The sequence below is a fragment of the Rhynchophorus ferrugineus genome, unplaced genomic scaffold (genome assembly GCF_030347505.1).
Source record: "Rhynchophorus ferrugineus isolate W39M unplaced genomic scaffold, kcgeb_rfMv2 rfM1, whole genome shotgun sequence".
Taxonomy (NCBI): domain Eukaryota; kingdom Metazoa; phylum Arthropoda; class Insecta; order Coleoptera; family Curculionidae; genus Rhynchophorus; species Rhynchophorus ferrugineus.
Window position 1 is genome coordinate 46,675,989 of NW_027472580.1, and position 24,475 is coordinate 46,700,463.

The 24,475-nt window shown below is 31.9% G+C and overlaps 1 protein-coding gene across 1 annotated transcript in view; it reads right to left on the reverse strand.

Annotated features, from left to right (window-relative positions):
* LOC143206890 (opioid-binding protein/cell adhesion molecule) overlaps nt 1–24,475 on the reverse strand; it is a 450,337-nt gene that overhangs the window by 27,452 nt on the left and 398,410 nt on the right. The window contains exons 6-7 of the mRNA XM_076419733.1: nt 24,015–24,112; nt 6,997–7,118 (exon numbers count right to left, since the gene is read on the reverse strand). Of these exons, the coding sequence (XP_076275848.1) occupies nt 6,997–7,118; nt 24,015–24,112 (220 nt within the window). The remainder of the gene's footprint in view (nt 1–6,996; nt 7,119–24,014; nt 24,113–24,475) is intronic.

The window sequence follows — 24,475 nt, forward strand, 5'->3', positions numbered from 1 at the left end:
AGGATATTCGCCACAGTAAATAAAAACAAAACAAAATAATGAACAAAATAAAGAAATTAGAATGCTTAGGCCACCCCCAATTATCGTAAGTAATGTTGCCGACTTTGACTTGCTTAGCCGAAAGTTGCAAATTGCAATGAAGCCCATCCGTCAAGTTATAGAGGATGTGTAGTTGCTAAAACACTACAAGAGAGGAGAAATAAAGTAGCTCAAGTTAAACCTGAAGAAACAATGACTGAAAAGAAATAACCGAAAAAATAATAACAACGTTAATGGTCAAATGACTTATGCCCAAATTATCAGTCAAAATAACCAAAGAGACACCAAAGAAGATAAAGCAACCACTAATGAATTGCTACTTAAACTAATAGGAAAGCTGGACAGACAAGAAAAAGTGATCGAAAATTTTTCCGAAAGGATTGAAAAACTAGAAATGAAAAATCTTTGGCCTGTGGCCTCAAAAATAGCTATTTGGAATGCTAATGGAATCCAGCAACATCACGCTACCCTACAAGTATTCATAGATATGTAAAAAATAGATATTTGCCTAATATCAGAAACCCATTTAACAAAAGAATCGTTTATAACATTTAGAGGATATACATTTTATCATACCATACATCCAGCTAACACCGCAAGAGGAGGAAGTGCAATAATAAAAAAGAACATTTCCCACCATCAAGAACCCGGGCTAGGTACAGCAGAAAATCAGGTAACAGTAGCAACTATTAAATCAAGCAGATACAAGGTTACAATAGCCGAAATTTATTGTCCTCCAAGATACAATCAAAAAAAGGACAATTATTTGAAAGTCCTAAGCAAACTGGGAGAAAAATTTATAATTGGAGGTGAATTTAATGTAAGAAATACAAAATGGGGATCCAGAATGACAACAATTAAAGGCAATGAACTAAGATGTAGTTACATGTCAACTGTAAAATCAACATATTGGCCGACTGATCAAGACAAACCCCCAGACCTGTTAGATTTCTTCATAGTAAGAAACATAACATCCAACTATATAAAATTCGAAGAAAATTTTGAGCTAAGTTCAGATCATACGCCAGTGATTCTGACGTTGAGCGAAAATATATTAAGAGAAGAAAGAAACCCAACGTTAACAAACAAGAGAACAGACTGAGAAGGATTTGCTGAAGAATTGAACAAACGAATTCAACTAAATGTACCCCTCAAGACAACTGAACAATTAAATCTTGAAGCAGAAAAATTCATAGTAGATATTCAACAAGGGGCTTGAATAATACTCCAGAAATTAAGAGTACAACTAAAGGAATTAATTATCCAAAAGAATTGAAGGAAATGGTAGCCGAAAAACGTAAATTACGAAAAAAATGGCATCAAAACAGAACACCTGACAATAAAAATAGTTTGAACAATATAACCCAAAGACTGAAAAGAGAAATACTGGAAATAAAAAACAAATCCATAAATGACTATCTCAGATATTTAACAGATGATAAAGAAACTGATTACTCACTCTGGAAAGCCACAAAATATCTAAAGCGCTCATGTCTACACAGTCTACCTATAATAGACCTATGTGGGAATTGGGCACGTGACAATCGCCAAAAAGCAGAAGCATTTGCTGAATATCTGGAAAAAAATTCAATCCAAACGAAGCTAATATTGAACAATATTTGCCGGACATAGAAGCTGAAAATTCGATGATTGAATTAGACATGCCGAAAGAGCTAACCAAAGTTAATCTATAATCTTAGATGTAGCACAAACCTTCGATAAGGTTTGGTATGAAAGCCTTGTTCATAAACTACAGAAAATACTACCAAAAAAACACACCAAACTATTAAAATCATACATTACAACCAGAATGTTTAGAGTCAAACAAGAAGAAGCTTACTCTACAATAAAAGAAGCTAAGGCAGGTGTACCACAAGGAAGTGCACTGGGCCCAATGCTTTATCTACTTTACACTTGTGATATACCACAAATGGAAAATATTACGATGGCTAAATTTGTTGATGATATTGCGATTATAGCTGTCGGAGAGACCGTACAAGCACCAATAACATTAAATAACATCATTCCATATAGCAACAACGCTAAATATCTCGGAATGAATTTCGATGCAAAACTTCGCTGGAAGGAACATATAAAGAAGAAAAGAAAGAACTGGAATTGAAATATAGGAAAATGTACTGGTTAATTGGAAGGAAATCACAATTATCAGTACATCATAAATTGCTATTATATAAGCAAATATTGAAAACTATATGGAGATACGGAGTTCAATTATGGGGATGTTCTGCAAAGAGTAACATAAATAAAATAAAAGCATTTCAGAACAAAGTCCTGAGAGGTATTGTGGGCGCACCCAAATACTATAGGACTGATTACTTACATCAGGACCTTCAGATAAACACAGTGAGTCAAGAAATCAAGAGAATTGTAAGGGGGCATGAGAAAAGACTCCATTCTCATACGAATTTGTATATTGCAACTTTTGGATACCACCAGAACAGGACACAGTCTCAAAAGAATCAAACCATCTGGTCTTGTGTAGTATTGTGCAGTGAGGTGCATATATTCAGCAGTGACATGTATAAATATTATTTCACCAGTGACTGAGTTAAGTCGATGGGTCCTCCTAGTTATACACCTGGATTTAAGTTAGCATAAAGATAAATTGTAGGTTAGACGGAAACGACTAGTAACAATGTATTAATAAAATAATCAAAAAGAATCAAATTACTAATATCTTACATTACAGTCGGAATGTTTAGAGTCAAACTTCATCTTCATAATTTCTACAATAGCTACAATAGGAGTGTTGGGGCCAAGTCTTTATTAATTTTACGCATATGATATAAAATAAATATTAAATATTAAGATGGCTACTACGTTGCTATCGGATACTTATAACAGGCCAGTGACAATATAAATAATAAAAGATTAAATTTAACGAAAGTAGATATTGTAGAAAGGAAGTAGAAGTACATGTTGCAGAACAAACGCCAATAACAATAAATAACACTGCCATATATAGTAACCACGCTAAGTATCTTGGAATGAATCTTAATGCAATATTTTGATTGCATTTTTTGAAGAAAAATGTTAAAAAGAAAGGAAAAGAACTGGAGTTGAAATATACGATAAGATAACAGAAACAACTATTATATAAACAAATACTAAAATCTTCATTGACCTATGCAATTCAATTATGGAAATGTTTCGCGAGAAGCAATGTAAATATAATGGAAGTTTTCCATAGAAAAGCAATTAAAAATGTAATTAAAAATGTATAGTAGATTAGTCGGTAACGATTAGTAACAATATAATAAATAATTTACATAAATATATCTTGAGTGTACGTATTATATTGGTATGTTGGAAAACCCTTGAGCGTGTAAAATTATATTAATATTTTAAATATACTGTACTTAAAAATATGGATAAAACTCTATCAATTAATTTAAAATAAAATAAAACCTTTCCACTTTTAACCACAATGGATATTTCATCAAATTCGTTAACTATTTAAAAGTTTTACCATTGTGTCCCCAATTTCTTCAAAGTCAGCTCGTTTATTTTAGTTGGCAGCACTGGTTATGACGGACAGAATGCGATTAAGATAAACAGTTTTGAGGTCTCCTAAGAATGTTTCTGTTAGCTTTGCCCCAAAGAACTTGAATTTGGAAAAAATACGACGCTATAAATAAAAAGAAAAATGATGAAAAGATCTGGAGGCATTCGAACAGATATAGGACGTCAGCTTGAAAGGAAACCTATACAATTGAATAGTCTAACAGCGGAAATATTACATAAAGCCGAAATAATAAAAAAGTTATTGGAGTTCCGAAGTAAATGCAATATTTTGTCACAAGAGGAAAATAATATTATATTTAATCATTTCAGAATTAGTTTGTACAATTAATTCGTAAATAAATTTTACAAATAATAATGGATATCATATATTTCATATGAATTGTTCTAGTGATTTTCTAATGTATTTTGCATTATCTCAATTTTTACCAAAAAACGTTTATCGCACAGCACCTATAATGGACTATATCTGTCGAATTGCGTAAATATAATTCACAATTTTTGTAATGACTTCCTGAGCTATCTGAGTATATGAGACGATGCTTGAAACAAATATCTATCAACAAGTTATCTTTTGAGGTTTCAGAGTTCCAAATGATAATATGAGTATATTGTTTTGCCTGATTTAGAAATCCAGGAACAAAATTCCTTTTAAAATCCAAATATCTTTTTGTTACACTTTCTTGATCGATACAGTATCATCGTACAATATCCAAACGTGCTGCTGAAAGTCGGGGAGTGCTTGTAGTGAATATATGACCCATAAAAGCTTGTAACAATTTGACGCAACTTGAGATATAGTTGATAATTGACAAAATCACGCATAACAGTCAAATAATAATATCTTCTTGTAGAAAGGTTTTAAATTACATTAAAAAAAGTTAAAAAAGACAAAGTTAGCCGCTTCTATGTAATTGCTTCCTTCAGAAGATCTAATTCTTGATAATATAGACTGAAATTTTGATTTTGCTGTTGGCAATCCCCAAATATCACCACAACATGAAGACGACAATGAAGACCACAATCATTCTTCGACCACGATGATCTTCATTCTGTATTGTTATTAGTAATCAAATTTTATTTTCTCGTCACTATCGTCTTCAAGAATGAATCGATTTTCTTGCCATTCATACATTTGGTCCATGAATTTGGCTTAGATCAACTACTGTGGCAACCATACATCCAGCTTTTTTAATATTCAACTTTTTAATATGAGTTCAAGTGGTTTTTAACATTACAATGTTGACGTTGAAATTACATGGACTGGAACTGAAATCAAAACTGGGCTTGAATGGCTTGATCTTTATTAAGTAAAATATATAATATTTTCTCATTGTCAGTATTCATTTTTCCATCCAATATTCTTTATGACTTTTAATGTAAAACTATCTTATTAGACATTTATATTACAATACGTAATAGAGTTGCTAAAGCCAGCTATTGGAAAAACCAACAGATCATTAACTAGACCTAATCCTTGTTAGTAACAATTTAATGGTAACAATAACAATAATTTGTCAGGTATACAATGTAATATATTCTTAGATTGTACAAACCAATAATTAAGTATGAAAAATTTGAAAGCTGCTATATCAAGTCTGAAATGCATACAAACGAAAATAATCAAACTGCCATAGTTTAAATATGCAATAGCTAAAAGAGATATCGTATCCCGACATAGTATATGTAATTTTCTGCTAACCTAAGTAATAAAAATTCATGCGATCTGTAGTTGCATTACGACCAGCGCAAACTGTTTGATTTCTGATCTATTATTCTATTTAAATCTAGTTCAAATAGTAAAATACGCCACTAAATAAGCGATCCGTGAAAATGTAAAATGTAAACCATTTTATTTATAGTTAACTCAATTAAATATTCCATACAATTTAAACTAGATTTTAATTACAACCGAGAGCTGAGTGGTTTTTTTCTTCTAATTTTGATATTCGAACCGTATAATTATTTAATTTGTTTACCATTGAGTGGTCAGGACAGAATTTGTTTAAACAGTTGCAAGTATAGAAATGTGTTTGGAATGTAGAGTTGATAATGGAGGATTATATTATAGTTGAGTAAAGTTTAAAGAATTCATTACAATTAGTCTCTAGTTTGTCAATTAATGTCACTCTGACTATTAGTTAAGAAGTGAATGAGAACTAATTTTATATACTTTTTATATACTTTACATTTTTATAGACAATACAATTGGTAAAAATAAATTTCACCTGGTGATGAAACACTGGCTTTTTGGTGCTGAGCTTACTGCAAAATAAAAATAAAGCCAGATGAGTTATTACCCTTCTAAGAAGGTTATGTCCAAACATTTTCTGAAACTATATTTGATTTTTCTACCCACAGAAATTTGTTGGCTCTTTTAAACAGACTTATTTTTCGGATTAAGAATCATACATTATAATATTTTGTTAGGTACTTGCATGTATTTTTATCGGTGATATTGTTACAAATAAAATCTATGTAAACAACTGTTAAATAACTTAATATAATTATAAAATTGGAGGGTTTTAACATTTCTCTACAGTTTTCTATTTATTAGTAATGGGTTATTAATAAACATACTGTTTGAATAATAGAATCCTGTTTTCGACATTCATTACGCCTAATTGTGAGCATTGGTTAGTTAGGATTTGAAAGAAGATATTTTGATGAATAACTATCTGGAGAATCAAAAAAGTTCGAATAGAAAGAGTGCACTGGGACAATCCCAATAAAACAGGTCATGGATTAATCGAGAAAAACCGTCATCATCAAATTTTGTATACATATTGTAAGTCCAGCAAGGAGTAGTGTATTTTACCAGCTACTAGAAACAAATAACACTGTTATTGCAGATGTCTAATAATTTAAACCGAACAAATCTAATGACATATGGTTGCGAAAAATATCAATAATAATTAATAACAGACGCAAAGTCATCCATAATCTCGTAGCAGGTATAACGCCAGCAGACTGATGAAACATAGCTTAACTAGCACCGGGTTTAGAAATGCCGAAGATGTGCGAATATGGATCGATGATGATTGTTTTTTGAAGAAAACTTTTATTAACCTTTTTGAAAGAAAAAATGACCAGAATACATGCAAGCACCTAATACGTCTTTGGCTATATGTTGAACAAATCTGATGGTAATATGTATCGGTAAACTTAGAGGAAAAAGATTTTGCTGCATAAGGAAGAACTTTATGATACATAATATAAATATTGATTCTATTAAAAATAGTAAATGTAGTGATAATTAAATGAAATCTTATTGAGTGATATAGTTTAATAATAAAACCTGTATTAATTATAATTTGTTAATTTTAGCAAATACATAGAATAGAATGGTGATTGATTTACATCTTATTATATCTATTAGATAAATAGGATATTTATAATTGATTTGCGACTAACCTGTAATTACCCATATCAGCGGCAGACACGTTTCTGATAGACAGTGTGTATCTATTGCCTCTGGCATGTGTAGTGTGACGTTCTGTGGTACCCAGCTGTGTCGTATCTTTAAACCAAATTACCTGAAACGAAATGATTAATTAATAGAAATAGAATATACCAAATATTTACTATTTTGTAATATTTCCTTGAGTAGGTTAAAAATAATATTCAAATCACAACTTTCTACTAAGTATGTTTCTATTCAGTCGAAAAGTGTATTGAAGTTTCACATAATAAAACTGATATATCCAATGTAGTTTGTGAGTTTTATGAGTCTGCTACTTCGAAAAGACATATTATAGTAATGTTACTTGTAAAATAAAACGTATAGTCTGCGACAGATCAAGCTAAACTGAACTTCATAAAACTAATGTTCAATTCATTAAATTCATCCAGCTTGCCAGATATTTTCCTGTGTGTGAAATTGCAATAGCCTATTCAATAATAAAAATATCATTGCTAACATACTGAAATATTTTGAAATGTTATGTTTTTCAGTTTTATTCCCAATATGTTTAGATATTTTAGTGAAATTTGGTCTACATTCTTGTTAATTTTAACGTAAAAATGTACTTATACTTATATGTTGCGTGTTTATTAAAACAATATGCCACGTCTTCGAGGGCGAACAGAAAATACTGGTCGACGTACACAGCAGAAGTTATTACCGAGATAGTCCGCAAATATCTATTAAATGGATATATAATATAAAACAACACTTGAGAGATAATGTAAATTTGAGAAATCACGTAGCAAACACACGTGTAAATGAAACTCGACGGTAATACAATGAACCACATAACTTGATATATAAGATTGGTTAACCAATCATATCGTTTTTAAATTTGAATGCATCAAGATTATGCAATGGTAAACGATTGGTTATAATAAGAATCATGAGCAATATTCATGAAATTACTATTTTGAATGGAATGTTTTCAGTTGAAGTCATTCTACCGGGGATTCCAGTAATCCCTTGGGACTCACTTATTCCATTCAAATGTTTTCCCATTTCCAATACGCCTAGCGTTTGCAATAACTATTAGTAAATCGCAATGTTGAAAAAAGTCAATTTTTGGCTTTAAAAAAAGTTTGGAAAACCACAAGGTTTGTTCATTTATACCCCTCAGGGATTAACTAAATATTATTCACAAAACCACAGTGCAATAGAAATAATCAAAATTGTATAGCTATCTATAATATAAAAATGAATCGCAAAATGTGTTGGTAAGCGCATAACTCAACAACGCCTGGACCAATTTGGCCAAATCTTTTTTTAAAATGTTCGTTGAAGTTCAAGGATGGTTTTTACGGCGAGAAAAGTTAGAATTATTGCTGGAAAAACCCTAAAAATAGCCCTTTTCTTTTTCCCATACAAATGATTTGTAACTAAAACGTAGTCAATTTGAGCTTTATTGCTATGGTATAAAGTTCATATTAATTACAAGCACTCACTATTGTCTAAGCAATGTAGGTGTGTTCCTAACGTCAAAGATCATATCTATCAAAACAATGTGCGTGTGTGCGTTGGAGCACAGAATACATAGTTGGAGGAGTTTAATGTCGCGTTCCGAAATTCGCGTTTCTTTTGTATTAGTTTCGGCACGCGAGATAAAATGCATCAGTTTCCACGTCATTACATCAGTCAAACAAAAATCGCGTTACCAACAGTGTTTTATTATTTTTAATATCCAAATTTTAAATAAATAAAACAATTCGTACGGCTTAAAAGGATTTGACTTCAAGTCATACCAAATTAAAAAAAAAAAAGTTGTCTGTTACCTAATCTACTGAGTTTGCTTTTGTCAACTGATACACGAAACAAATTCGTATATCGTGTTTTGTGCAGAGTGTTTAGTTAGTTAGTGTTTGTTTAGTTCGTGATTAGTGAAAAAATAATTTATATTTGATATGCCTCCTATAAGACGAAGCAATTTAGGTAGAAGAACCAGAAATGCTATAAACCAAGCTAATTACCGATCTAATCGTACTGCACAAGAACGTGACGACGAAAATGAACGTGAAAGAATTCGGATATCACAAACGCGTGAAGCGCGAGCGCGACATTCAACTAATAATCGCGCAAGTTTGAATCGAGCTGCTTTCAGTTACGATGTGTCAATTTACTACAGTAACTACCAATGTGTTGTTATTGGTTCTATGAACTTGGTTTGCTCACACTGTAAGGCATTAAAATACAAAAACGAAGCCAATGGATTGTGTTGCGCAAATGGTAAAGTGAAATTGATATCATTGGATCCACCACCAGAACCATTGTACTCATTGGTTTCAGGAATAGGAACAGATTCTATACACTTTTTGACACATATCCAACAATATAACAATTGCTTTCAAATGACTTCATTTGGGGCAACAAATGTAGTTCGGGAAAATTTTATGCCAACTTTCAAGGTATGTATTATAGCAGTTACTCATAATTATTTTAGCGAACAAAATTTTCTGTCACCAAAGTTAAGATGTGTTACTAATCTTCAATTTCTTAATCATTACGAAATATATCACTTAGTCATCATATTATATGGTGATTCAGTTTCAGTGACACTTTTATTATATTTTATATTTGATAGATATTAGTTAAAACTAAATATATACTTTTTAAGATCAAATATTATTTAAGTTTGATCACTGACAATCCATTAATTTATACCACACCATAATATTTTTTTTTATTTACAGATACAAGGGCAAATATATCACAGAGCAGGTTCACTGTTACCAGTGTCAGATAGCGACAACAAATTCCTGCAAATTTATTTTATGGACAATTCACCACATGAAATTGATCTGCGTTGTGCACATAACAATTTAGTAAAGAGGTCTATTGTAGAACAATTACAAACTTTATTTCATCAACACAATCAATTGATTATATTGTTTAAAACTGCCCTGGATCTGATGCCATCCGATAATCACAAAATTGTAATCAGAGCTGATAAAACACCTGCAGGTCAACATACAAGACGTTTTAATGCACCAACTATTGATGAAGTTGCTATCGTTGTAGTTGGAGAAAACTTGGAATCCCGTGATATTGTTTTACATCGTCGGAATGATCTATTACAACGTATAAAGGAAACACACCGCTCATATGATGCACTGCAATATCCCATTATATTTTGGCAAGGTGAAGATGGCTACGATTTCTCAATAAAAATGATAAATCCCATTACAGATAACTAAAATATTAGTTTAGCTATGGCGATAATATCTCAGTCACTATATTATGTATTTTAATTTTATATTTGAATGTTATTAAAACAAAATCTATTTACAGGTTCTGAAACCAACAAAAAAGTCAGTTCAATGAACTATTATTCATACCGCCTAATGATTCGGGAAAATGAAGATAATCACATATTGAAATGTCGGCGATTATATCACAAATATGTTGTTGACATGTATGTTAAAATTGAAACGGAGAGATTAACATTCATCAGGTTGAATCAAACCAAACTCCGATCTGAAGAGTATATTCACCTTCGAGATGCGATTAATACTGATGGAAATGCACAGAATGTCGGTCGGATGACTATTCTTCCAGCAACATACATCGGAAGCCCTCGGCATATGCACGAATATGCTCAAGATGCCATGTCGTATGTTCGTCATTATGGTACAGCAGATTTGTTCATCACATTTACATGCAATCAGCAATGGATAGAAATTAAGCAGGAGTTATTCCCTGGTCAATCACCCATTGATCGTCATGATATTACAGCCAGAGTCTTTAGACAAAAGTTGAAATCTTTAATGAATTTCATCGTAAAACATAATGTGTTTGGTGAGACATGCTGCTGGATGTATTCTGTGGAGTGGCAGAAACGAGGATTGCCACATGCACACATTTTGATTTGGTTGGTTGTAAAGATAAGGCCAAATGAAGTTGATGCAGTGATATCAGCTAAAATCCCTAATGTACAAGTAGATCCTGGATTGCATGAGGTAGTTATCAAAAACATGATACATGGTCCCTGTGGAACTCTTAATCAAAATTCACCGTGTATGATGGATGGTAAATGTTCAAAACGATATCCACGGACATTAATATCGGAAACAATTACTGGTAATGACGGTTATCCATTGTATCATCGCAGATCGACAGCAGACAATGGAAAATCAACAATTGTCAAATTAAATCAACAAGATATTGAAATAGATAATCGTTGGATTGTTCCATATTCACCCATTTTATCAAAGACATTCAAAGCACACATCAACGTTGAATCTTGCCATTCAGTGAAATCGATTAAATACATTTGCAAATATGTAACCAAAGGGAGTGATATGGCTGTGATTGGAATTGGTGCAGAGAATTCTAATGATGAAGTTACCCAATACTAAATGGGCCGCTATGTCAGTAGTAATGAAGCAGTTTGGCGAATATTTTCTTTTCCTATTCATGAGAGACACCCTTCTGTTGTTCACTTAGCTGTGCATTTAGAAAATGGACAAAGAGTGTATTTTACAGCACAGAACGCAGTACAAAGAGCTGCTCAGCCACCATCTACTACATTAACCAGTTTTTTTGAGACATGCCAAAACGATGATTTCGCACAAACATAGCTATATTCTGAAATGCCAAAATATTATACCTGGAATCAATCCTCAAGGAGATTTATACGACGGAAACAAGGAAAACCAGTTCCAGGATATACAGATGTATATTCCACCGATGTGATTGGCCGGATTTATTCAGTACATCCAAGCAATGATGAATGTTTTTATTTACGACTGCTATTAGTCAATGTACGTGGCCCAACATCATTCCAACAGTTACGAACTGTTGATGGTGAATTGTGTGGATCCTACAGAGAAGCCTGTCAACGTTTGCAATTGCTTGAAAATGACGCTCATTGGGATCAAACTCTCAATGATGCTGTAATATCATCACACGCTCATCAAATACGAACATTGTTTTCTATAATCATATCTACATGCTTCCCATCAAACCCAATTGATTTGTGGATCAAGTACAAAGATTATATGTGTGATGATATTTTGTATCAAATACGGAATAGAATAGGAAATCCAAATATACAAATCAGTGAAGAAATTTACAATGAAGCATTGATTTCAATTGAGAACATGTGCTTGATAATGTCAAACTAATTAATACAATTAGGCCTGACCGCGCCCAATCGTCCAATGCATGACGCTTTTAACCAAGAGTTGCATCGAGAAAGACTGTATGATCTCAACGCTTTGAAAGAATTAATTCAAACAAATCTTCCACTGTTAAATGAACAACAGAAGTATGTATTTGAAATTCTTTTGAGAGTAACAAATGATGAAACTGGAGGGATTTACTTCTTAGATGCACCTGGTGGTACAGGAAAAACTTTTTTGATTTCATTAATATTAGCAACAATTCGCTCACAAAATAAAATTGCACTTGCGCTCGCTTCGTCGGGAATCGCAGCAACTTTGCTTGAAGGTGGTCGAACAGCCCATTCAGCACTAAAATTGCCATTAAATATGCAAAGCAATGAAACTCCAACCTGCAACGTTTCGAAGAACTCTGCAATGGCAAAGGTTTTGCAGCAATGTAAATTGATTGTTTGGGATGAATGCACGATGGCACATAAAAAATCTTTGGAGGCTTTAGACAGAACCTTAAAAGATCTACGTAGCAATAATAACCGATTTGGTGGTGCAATGATTTTATTAGCAGGAGATTTTCGTCAAACATTGCCAGTGATTCCACGATCAACGCCAGCTGATGAACTCAATGCATGTCTAAAGTCCTCCAATTTGTGGAAACATGTCAAAGTACTTCATTTAAGCAAGAATATGCGTGTCGAGTTGCAAAATGACCAATCTGGAAACATATTCTGTAAACAACTCATTGACATTGGTAATGGCAAATTTCCTATAGACATGTTGACTGGCTGCATTAACTTTCCTCAAAGTTTTTGTCAGTTAACTCGATCAAAAGATGAACTTATTCAGAAGGTGTTTCCAGATGTTTCTCAAAATTACAGAAACCATGATTGGTTGAGCGAACGAGCTATACTGGCTGCAAAAACATAGATGTAAATGAATTAAATTTCAAAATTCAAGAACAAATTACAGGCGAATTGAGGATATATAAATCAGTTGATTCGGCTACTAATCAAGATGATGTAGTCAACTATCCACCGGAATTTTTAAACTCGCTGGATTTGCCAGGATTGCCACCTCACAATCTTCAATTAAAGGTTGGATCGGTGGTTATAATGTTGCGAAATATCAACCAACCGCGTCTTTGCAACGGTACACGGTTAGCGATAAAAAAATTACTAAACAATGTGATAGAAGCAACTATACTCAAAGGAAAGTATAAAGGAGAAGATGTTCTCATACCGCGCATCCCAATGATTCCGACTGATGTGCCATTTGAGTTTAAACGACTACAGTTTCCAGTGCGGCTTGGTTTTGCTATGACTATAAACAAGTCCCAGGGGCAATCATTAAGTGTTTGTGGTATTAATCTAGAAAACCCATGTTTCTCACATGATCAATTGTATGTTGCCTGTTCCCGTGTTGGAAAACCATCAGATTTGTTTATCTATGCGCTAGGTAATCAAACAAAAAACATCGTATACCACAAAGCACTACAATGATAATAATAATAATAATTATGATTCACATGATTAACAATAAAGCGATTACTTACTTTTAAATCCTTATATATGTTTTATTTAATTATTTTTTATTCACAACGCCCTATCACCAGGGTGATGGTTCTGTTCAGGAGAATTTTTTAAAATACGTAGGCACAAAAACTGCCACATTACAAATCTTTTTGACAGGACGAAGTCTGTCGGGTCAGCTAGTATATTATAAAAATAGCATGAGTTTTTTCTTACTAAAACAGATTTAAGTTTCTATACAGATATTCTCACACTCAAATGTTAGGTATTTTAATAATTTTTTTAATATAAATTTTCATCAAAATGGCCGAAACAATTACAATCTATCTAAAAATGGAAGTTTTCGAGATTAAAACGTTTGAACAGGACAACTTTTTTAGGGTCCGCACATATATTAGTAATTTATTTCAATTATAGTAACGTTCTTTATCTTATAATTAAATGAATTGTATACATACATGAACATATACCTTCAGTGATATCTTAAGTTGGTTGGTAAATTCTCAGTTATCTATTAATTAATTTGTATTTTTTATATATTTTAAAGTCTCCTTTTACAAACTAGGGGTTTATCTGGACTGGACCTACAGTTTAACGTGGGCAGTGGGCTCCGAACCACGGTCTTCAGTATTTAATTATAACAATACCGATTACTATTACTATCGATTCATCCCAGAACATATCCGGTCTTACCCAGCCTGGCTACTGGCGTGACAGGGATCATTTCCCTTGTCGGATTTTACACTCTTGCCTAGGATAATCACAAATTTTTAACAATCACAAACATAAATTTACGACAATGCCCCAGCAGGATTGGAACCCGCGGCTATCGCAACAGTAGGAGGACCGTTTTATCGCCTTTACCACTGCGCCACCAAGGGGGCTTTTGTGTTAATGTTCTTGTACTTAAAGGCTTCATCTCTTAAAGCAATGATATAAATTATTCAGTAAATTTGGAATTGGGACATATTCACACCTAGTAAATTAAAATTATTGAAATATATTGTAAAATATAATTGTATATGAGCGAACTTACAGATCTTTTTGACTTCAAGTCATATATATGGAGTATTAACCTTCGGTTTGCAATTATCTGATTCCTGGATGAGATAAGATATTATTATCAAATACTATAATGTTACTTATTCTTCGGAGTGGAACTAAATCTCGGTACTTGCTACTTCTTGTTAATAAAGCAAGTAGTTATCCAACCATCGATATTGTCTAGAAACGGTGGATGTGAGATTCAAATAATGACTCTGTAAATATTTTTTTGACCAGATTATTTTAAGATCTAATGCAATTTTATTTATTTATGTTAATTTAACTTTTTCAAAAGATCTTTGTCCAAATTGATTCAACAAATTAATTCTGGAAGAGAAATGAATAACTTATTGCAAATTAAACCTGATAATGCTCTTCGTTATCAAAATATATATTTATATTAGTTATAGCAACGATTCATCAATGAAATCAGTGCAGCAGTTTTCCGGAAGATAAATGAATTCCTTTTACCTTTGTGTCCGAGGAGTACTATTAAAATTGCAAAGAAATTTTAGAAGGCAAAGAAGTATAAAAAGAGTCAAAAGTCAATGAAAGCTAAATCTAGAAAATAAGCTGGATGGTTTCTTGAGCTATATGAGCAGGTGCAGGATCCAGACGAGCACTTTTTACAAACCATGTTAGTTTCCTAACATTTTTGCAATTAATCAATTGTATAAACAATTCCTTTTGTGTCCCAATAAACTGACGCTATGACATTTCCCTGGCTGATTTCTGACCGCTTACTTGCTTCAGAATTCTGACGATTCTACTGAGTCCATACTACTCTATACACACTAATATTATACTATTTTGGTTATGTTTTACTAGAGATGAAATATTAAAAAGGCATCAAATTTTTACTTTTGTTGTTAAAGACTAAATGGTGCTTCATAAAATTATTAGTTAACTCAGGAATATTAATTAAACTAGCGATTATGTCTTTTATTAATACACAAATTAAAATGGCTTCTGAAATATTTCCTTAAAAACAATCAAGAACGAGGAGTAATTTTAACAGAACTAGAACTAGAACTACTTATAATTGCGGTTTATTTCGTATTTATCTTGGCACCTTCTATATTCGCAGGTGAGACAAGCATGAGACTTTTAGTAATTGAACGTCGACTTTCAAATTGTTTGTGGAGAACAAATTACGTTAAGTGTGTCATATTTCATCCAGGGAAAAAGAGCGTTTAATAAATTTAATGGTACCTGAGTAGCAAAGATATTTAGTCTGAACTTCACATGTTTATTATCCAATAAAATTATGATGGCACAATTTAACCCGTGGGAAATTCAGTAAAGTACTTTATATCGACATAATACGTCACGTATAATTATGATTTATTATTATGAGTGGGTTGCATAATAATTTTGTTGATGCCTGCGTCAAGGTAATGGTGCTTGTTTATAAAAAGCAGTTATATAAATGACATTTATTATATTAAATTTGGTATCAATTCGAAGCTCCCTCGTTCGAAAAACAATTACCAATATTGATAATTATATCATAATATAAAATAAAACCCATTTTAATGTTCAATTTCATTTTTAATTTATTTTTTGAGTCAGTTTAACTGATTAGTCCGTTTGTGATTAGTTGATATGATCTTTCTTTTTGGTGATTTACTTTAACAGTCAATTTATCATGTACAGCTTATATGCTGATAATTTTTCCACTTTAAAAGGCATTTATCGAGAAGATTGAATATAATGGGCATTAATATTTTTCATTATTTTCTATAAGTTTTTCTCATCTTTGTGACAACACGGTGATACTGTGCCGAGAGAATGATATTTTATCAGCAATGAAAGCATCTATCAATTCTGGCATTTTTTCAGCTTTTCGAAATGTTATGCCACTCAGATCATGTTGCATCTATCTGAAAAAGTGGGTAACCACCAGGTGCTATGTTTGGTGAGTACAGAGGGTGCGGCAAAATTTCCCATTTCGACTACAAAAATATATCCTTTACAACTCTGGCAAAAAATAGCTGAGCGTTGCCATACAAGAGTATGACATCCTTCTGATTACTGCTGTAATACTTTAATTCGGTTTTAGCAACTCGCAATACCCTGCACTTTGCTGATTCCTCCATGTGAACAGCAATAGTCTTGGTCATGAATATTCCGTTTCGGTATCAGATGACCCTCCTGGACAAACTCATAACTTTTTCACAATTCCAATTATCGTAGTATATCCAATTTTCATCACCTATCACAATCCGCTACAACTATTTTTTTTGTCCGGAAAGCATTGAAACTTCCCTCTTAAAATAAATAGCGCTTTCAACTAAATTGTTTGGTAGTGATTCTCTTTTCTTTTTTAATCTCGTCGATTAGAAACGTTTGGAATCACTAGATTTATTAGTTACTAAGTTGCCTGAAATTAAAGTACTTTACTCATTTTCAATTAGCAGAAATCTCATTTCGAAGATTGATTTCAATTAAGTCAATTTTTCTATTTGAATTTTTTCTTTAAGAACTGCATTATATTATATATATTATATTCTACTATTACATTATATAACAATTGTTTTGTATAATAATTTATAACAATTTTATATTGGACGCTTATGCAAACCAATCATGTTTATTATAGCATAATATACTTTCTTCACCAGATGACCAAATGAAAAAGCTTTACAAGTTCTACAGCTTGACGATTTTAAAAAGGCAGTTTCAAGAAAAAAAAATTGTCATGTTATGACTTCACGAAATCAACAATATGATACATAATATATCTACATTCATATACTCATGGTGTGGACTTAACTGAATTGGCCTTCTAGATTTAAAAAAAAGTCACAGGAAATAAGTCGGACCAACTGATAAAAGTTGATAAGTAAAAAATAATAAAAGCAATATCAATCGCCACATATAACACTTCTGTTCTTCATCGACATGATCTACGGTACGATTGGCTATGAAACTGTGTTGAATCAATCGGATTTGATTTGACTTATTAAATTTTGAGTATATAAGAATTTCAAAGCTCTTCGTATGTTGTTTTCATTTCCAATCTTATTGTTTTCGTTCTAAAAGTTAGAACTTACAGCTTTATTTGTTGATATTTTTTGTCATAGTACGCCAATGTAATAAGAGATAATAAAAATAAGAAAAAATCAACCAAACAAATATAACCGCTAAGAGAAAACAGAACAAAATAATCAAACATAAAATGGAAAAATACTTAAAGCATAACATTATAAAATCCATACTACGTAGCATATTCTATTCTATTCTATAAGAGAAGTTTTGTAAACAGGAAACTTCCTTACTCGAAAACAAAACACATATATTTATTTTCCCGCCGTAAAGTTTATCTGTATCGGTTTAATAGCGGGGGTTTGCCTTTGAAGTTCGGATAAAGGTAATTTGGCAGAAAAACGACGTAATATATGGTGAAGCTTGTAGAAAACAGCGGTTTATACCCAACAAGTCAATATTGTATACTTATGTCTTGTTATTTTTGTTTCTTTAATTTTTCATTATATTTAGCTTTGATTATGTTTCTTTCTAATGTTTTAAAATGTTGATATTTTCAAGTATCTCATCTCAATGGATATTGCGACTCATATTTAATCATTAATAGTTGGGACAGTCGTGTAAAATTTAAGTTACGATAATTGTAGAATTCTCTCGGTTGTATAGTTAACGGATCTAATTTATTAGATATTTAATTGATATTCCTAATATTTGTGACATGGGAAAAGAATTACGGCTTGATACAAAACATAACGTCGAAAAGTACTGAACATCCGGTGAAATTAGACAACCAAAAATGGTACCAAGTAAAGAGAACATACATGTCCAACAAAGAGGACTCTCATCGGGTCTTTGTCGAGTGTTTCGAATAACGAGGGTTCAAGTATCGAGACTAGACGAAAAGTGTTAGATGTTAGAACTGGTAGAGGACTCCCTATGGCGCCCAGAACCGTAAATATCAAGAAGACCCGAAATCATGGAATTTTCGGGAATTCCTTAAGGGTCCGAAACGCATAGGTTTTATGAGCGTGAGAATTTCCTAGCTGGAAGTGTATTTCCCACCCTGATATTCTCAGCGAATCGGAGTACAGAATAATGTTTCTGGGACCAGCCCTGTTCACCACCACCAAGAACCCAAGGGAGGAACTTCAGCGATTAAACACTGTGCATCAACAATGAGGAGGCATAATTTGCATCGATAATGAAGAAAGTATTTGCATCAACACCGTGGGAAAGTGTTGAAATGAGAAGAAAGTACTGAATTGACAGAAGAAGTATTAAACATGAAGACAGCATAAACATGAGCAGTATGATTGAAAAAAAAATGAAATAAGAATTGTTAAAGCACTACCAGAAAAAGAAGAGAAAGAATTGCTCTCTATATTAGCCAAACTAGTGGTTCGTTATCAGTAAGTACATTCGATTGACGTATTGATTAATATCTTTAAATATATATATATATATATATATATATATATATATATATATATATATATATATATATTCATATATATATATATATATATATATATATATACATATATATATATATATATATATATATATATATATATATATTTCGAATACACTGTGCCACTTATGTAAACGCTTGTTCGTTTCTTGTGTGTTATTATGTAATGTTTGTGTTCATAAGTTGATATATAGCATTTTTCAGTAAATCAATCTTCTGCGATATTTTTATTGATTAGGCAGTAAGACAAATTATTTGGTCGCTGTTTTTATATATTTTAAAAATTTAAATATATATATTAACATGAACTGAAAAATCTGGAACCGTCAACAAACTGGGAGTCAATCGACAAAACAATCTAGATCGTAATTTTAGGTCGTATTTTCAAATAATTATACGTGATACATTTATCGTAGAATTGAAAGGTCAATAAGTCAATTGAAAAGTTCCCGGTCTGACACATTAGAATGACTATTAGACGCGCTACTAGAATTAAATCCATATGTTTTTAGTTATCCCTAACCCTCAAAAGATGCGTGTATAAATTTGACAGCTCATTTGATGGATTATTAGTTTGTGAATAATAGCATTTTGAGTGAAGCAACTTTTGTTATTGTGAAAAAATGGATTAAAAAGAATTTCGCGTGTTGATAAAATATTGCTTTTTGAAGAGAAAAAATACAGTTGATATTCTAACATTATATGTGGTGAATTGAACACCGAAGACGGTGAACGCAGTGGACGCCCAAAAGAGGTTGTTAGCGACGAAATGATTTAAAAAATCCACAAAATGATTTTGAATGACCGTAAATTGAAAATGAATTAAATATCAGACACTCTAAAGATATCAACTGAATGTGTACATCATATCATTCACGAATATTTGGGTATGAGAAAGCTCTGTGCAAAGTGGCACCCACTCAGCGCGAGCTCAGTTTTAACCAAAAACAACGACAAGTTGATAATTCCTAACAGCAAGATGATCAAGTGTAATAAACCCGAATTTTGCATAGATATTTGAGAATGGTTGAAACGTGGCTCCATCATTTCACTTCGAAGTCCAATCGACAGGCGTCCTGGTGGACAGCACACGATGAACCCGCCCCAAAGCGTGGGAACACGCAACGGTCGGCTGGCAAGGTTATGGCGTTTGTATTTTGAGATGCGCATGGAATAATTTTCATTGACTACCTTGAAAAGGAAGGACCATCAATATTGCCTATTACATAGCGCTATTGGACCATTTGAAGAAAAATAAACTGCTGCTTCACCAAGACAATGCCCCGTGCCAAAAATCCATTAATTGGGTTTCGAATTGCTTCTTCATCCACCGTATTCTCCAGATCTGGCACCCAGCAACTATTTTCTGTTTTCAGATCTCACAAGAATGCTCGCTGGCAATAAATTTTCGTCGAATGAGGAGGTGATCAAAGCAAAGCCAAAGGACTGAAAGCAATCTGAAAGAATCTGAAGCAAAGGACAAATCATACTACAAAAATGGTATCGAAATTTGGAGGGCCGCTATAATAAGTGTATCGCCCTTATTCATATATATATATATATATATATATATATATATATATATATATATATATATATATATATATATATATATATATATATATATATATATATATATATATATATACTATGAACACCTAGCTGTTTAAAACGGTGAAATATAATCCAGAAAAATATTTGGGTCAAATTTTATCCCAAAGTTTTCATTGAATGGAAATCTTGATGAAGGATATTCAATCGGGAAAGTGGAACTCACAGAGGAGGATACCTAAACTCTCCTGTTTTTCATAAGAATGGGAACAGAACAATCCAGAAATTTAAATAAATCTGCACTATAACATATATTGTATATATCTAAGGAATATATCGCAATACAATGAAATCATTTAATGAAAGTGGAAAAAGTTTAACTATTAAGGCCATAAGAACTTTGATACTGAACGTGTTAACAAATGTTGCATGCCAACATGTTGCGTTTTCTGCATAATTGCTGTCGGTCGAATTAGAGATATTTCCCCAGGGTGAAATTATTAATCGCTTTGATAGATTTCGTGAGGAATTGCGTAGCGTACATGCACAGTATTAATACGGCGTTAGTAAATGCTAGTCGTTTACGCTAAAATTGTTCTCGAGATATCTTCTGTTGATCCAAACAATATTGTAGTTGAGCATATCGTTCCTAGTTATTTTATATTCCTTTTTCAAATTTATTGATTACTGATGTTGATGAATATATGCTGGTGTAATGATAATTTTCCGCGACTGTAGTACGTTTTTTAGTACTTTTTATAAATTTAAAATTTAGGAAATATTTTTACATACGAATATTGATATCAAATTGAAATAGGGAGGTTGCCCATACAAACTGATATCGGATTGATAAAGCGATAAGCCTGTATCAACAATTTAAGTCTATTAAATAAAATCAATGATTTACATTAGCGGTAGACCTAAGTTTGACGATGTAATCTGCAAAATTCTGAAACACTTCTTCAAATATATCGAAACAAAATTTTGAAGAACTTTTTCCAGCGAACATAATTTACTTTTTTTATTCCTTTTTACGCAAAGCAATGTTAAACAAATTCACTCGAAGATTGTGGTTATTTAGGTTTAAATATTTATATATGCCGAAGCCCATGAAACACTTTTAGAAATATGGTGATACTGCTCTGTTATATACCAATTATCGGTTATGGTTTCAATGACTTCCGAGTGCTTACTTTGATATCAATGGCAAAGAACGGAGGACTAACATCTATTGCATTAGACGAAAACCTTCAAATAGCTTAGTAGTTCCCAAGACAAAGGGAGGGAAAATGGTACGACCTCAGGAATCGCGATTTTACAGCTTAAAACTAGAGTATACAAGTTTTCTGTAACGCAATGTGACTAGATGAGAAGTGACTATCACTGTAGCATTCCTAGGCCTGGACTAGTCCATGGCCAAAAAGCATTGCTGTGCATATGGGGGGCATCAGAAAAAGGTTATATACTACGAGCTACTAAAAAAAAATCAAACTGTTGCTGCAAATCTTTAACGACGCCAGTTGAATAATTAAAACAATTGAATAGCAAATAACATATCAGTCATCTCCTCGCAAAACAACGTTGGGTCACATTTCAAGAATACTGAAGGATACACCGTTGCACTCTCTCGTATCCAGAGACTCACTAGACGACGCCTTCTGATTTCCACTTGCTTAGATCAATGCTGCAGGGATTGGATGGCATACACTTTGTAAATGTTCAAGCGATCGATGGTTGGATCATTGCCAAATTAATTTCGTTTTTTTGATTCGGTATCGCTATATTAACAGAAGTAGTTGTAGAAAATTATGTATAATATTTAGGTTAATGTATATGGTAATAGTTTTTCTCAACAAATACCTTTTTAAAGTGAAAAAAATATCATAAGACACACGTACTTCTAATTTCACTAATACTTTTAATTTGCCTAGCAGGAATGCAGTAAAAAATTGATATATTTAATACATTTAAGCCAATTCAAAAGCGCTGTATATAAATCCACATTATTATGGATCCTGTTTTAATTTAGTTTAATTTATAAAACTTATGGTTATATTAACCTACTAGAATATTCCAAAGTAGTTTGGAAAACAAGAACGGATTTATCAATCTTACAAAAACAATTATTTTATATACAAAGCAAAAGAAAAATAAAATTTCAAAACTTAAGAAGATGACTCGCGAGATTCATTAGTTATTTTTTGCGGCTTATCAGTGACGTCAATCAATTCAATTCAAACCAATAGCTTTTACCTACTAACTTTGATAAGAAATTATAAGAAACAAAACAATAACCAACAAAGACGCAAAAGACTATTTGATATTTTCATTGCATAATATATTCAATATATATTTTTTATCTTACTTTCTCTCAGTATAAAATCATTAATTATCGGTATGGTAAGTGATCGATGTGTCTTAACAAGTTCGAAAAGTTTAAATTGATTAAAACTTAAAACGCTTAAAGTTAAATTATATCGCCGTTATTGGAAATAGTTCATTCATCATTAAGTTTCATCGAAAGTTGTCTATAATACCATATCTATTGCATAAATATAGAAGCTTTATTAAGTGAACTTAATAGAGCCGAAGTTTTAATACAATTATAAATAGTTGGCAAATGAGATATTAGCATAGGTAATTTGTTTCATATTAGTTTCGTATGTATATAGTATGATAGTTGAAATTAATATCTAACATAAGACATTGTTAGGAACCGGCAGTAATAATGTTAAGAACATTGTTTAAAATTTGGTAGTATACGTAATTGCTTATTAGTTTAAGGATATATAAAATAATTGTTGCCTACCTGAGATTAAATTCTTCAATAAATATTCAATAAATTTCTTAGCAACATATCCTTATATCATTTTCTGAGAAGTATATTAGTATTTTCCTATCTAATTTTTTAACCTAAGCCACCTACATTTTTAGTGACTTGATGCATTCCTGCTGTGATAAATTCAAAATAGATGATAGTCAAAATACTATTACAATTCCTTACTTCAATGAAAATGCATTTTCCCCCTCTAATCTGTATGAAATTACTGTTTTTATTAGAACAGTAGTGGTTTTAAGTAGGTTTTTCGTGTTATAATAAATTGATATATAATACATTTTATCGTGAACATAATTGCGATCAAAATATACTACACTTTGTTACATGAGTCTCCCAAATCGGAAATAGTTTAACACTAAGGTTTTATATTAGTTTTTTGGCTATGAAAATTAATCCAATAATAAATTCAAAATATTTCGAATTTACTTACTTGAGCAGCAGGCTCAGCGTAGACAATGCAGACCAATAGAGCTTCCAATCCAATTCCACTATGCACCGTCGTCCGTTCCACTTCGATCTCTGGGGCATCTGTAATATAATTTATAAATTAGAAGCAAAAGACCCATAGAATTTATTTTCAATTAGTGATAATTTGGAAAACATAACATTAGACGTTAGGATAAGATATTGAATAAGAATCTTTATTTTATTCTGCACATTAGATTTTGTAAATCATTTGGAACATATTTACCGCGAATAATGGGGCTTAATAAGTCACAGTACTCACTAACAACTACAGATTGGGGATCATAAAAAGGTAATTAGAAAAATGGACAGAACAACTTATAATTGATGCTGATGGAAAATATTTTTATTTTTATAATAACACTTCATTGTTTTTAAAAAATAATAAAAGTTTTATTTTGTAGAATAACTTGTTATAAATATATA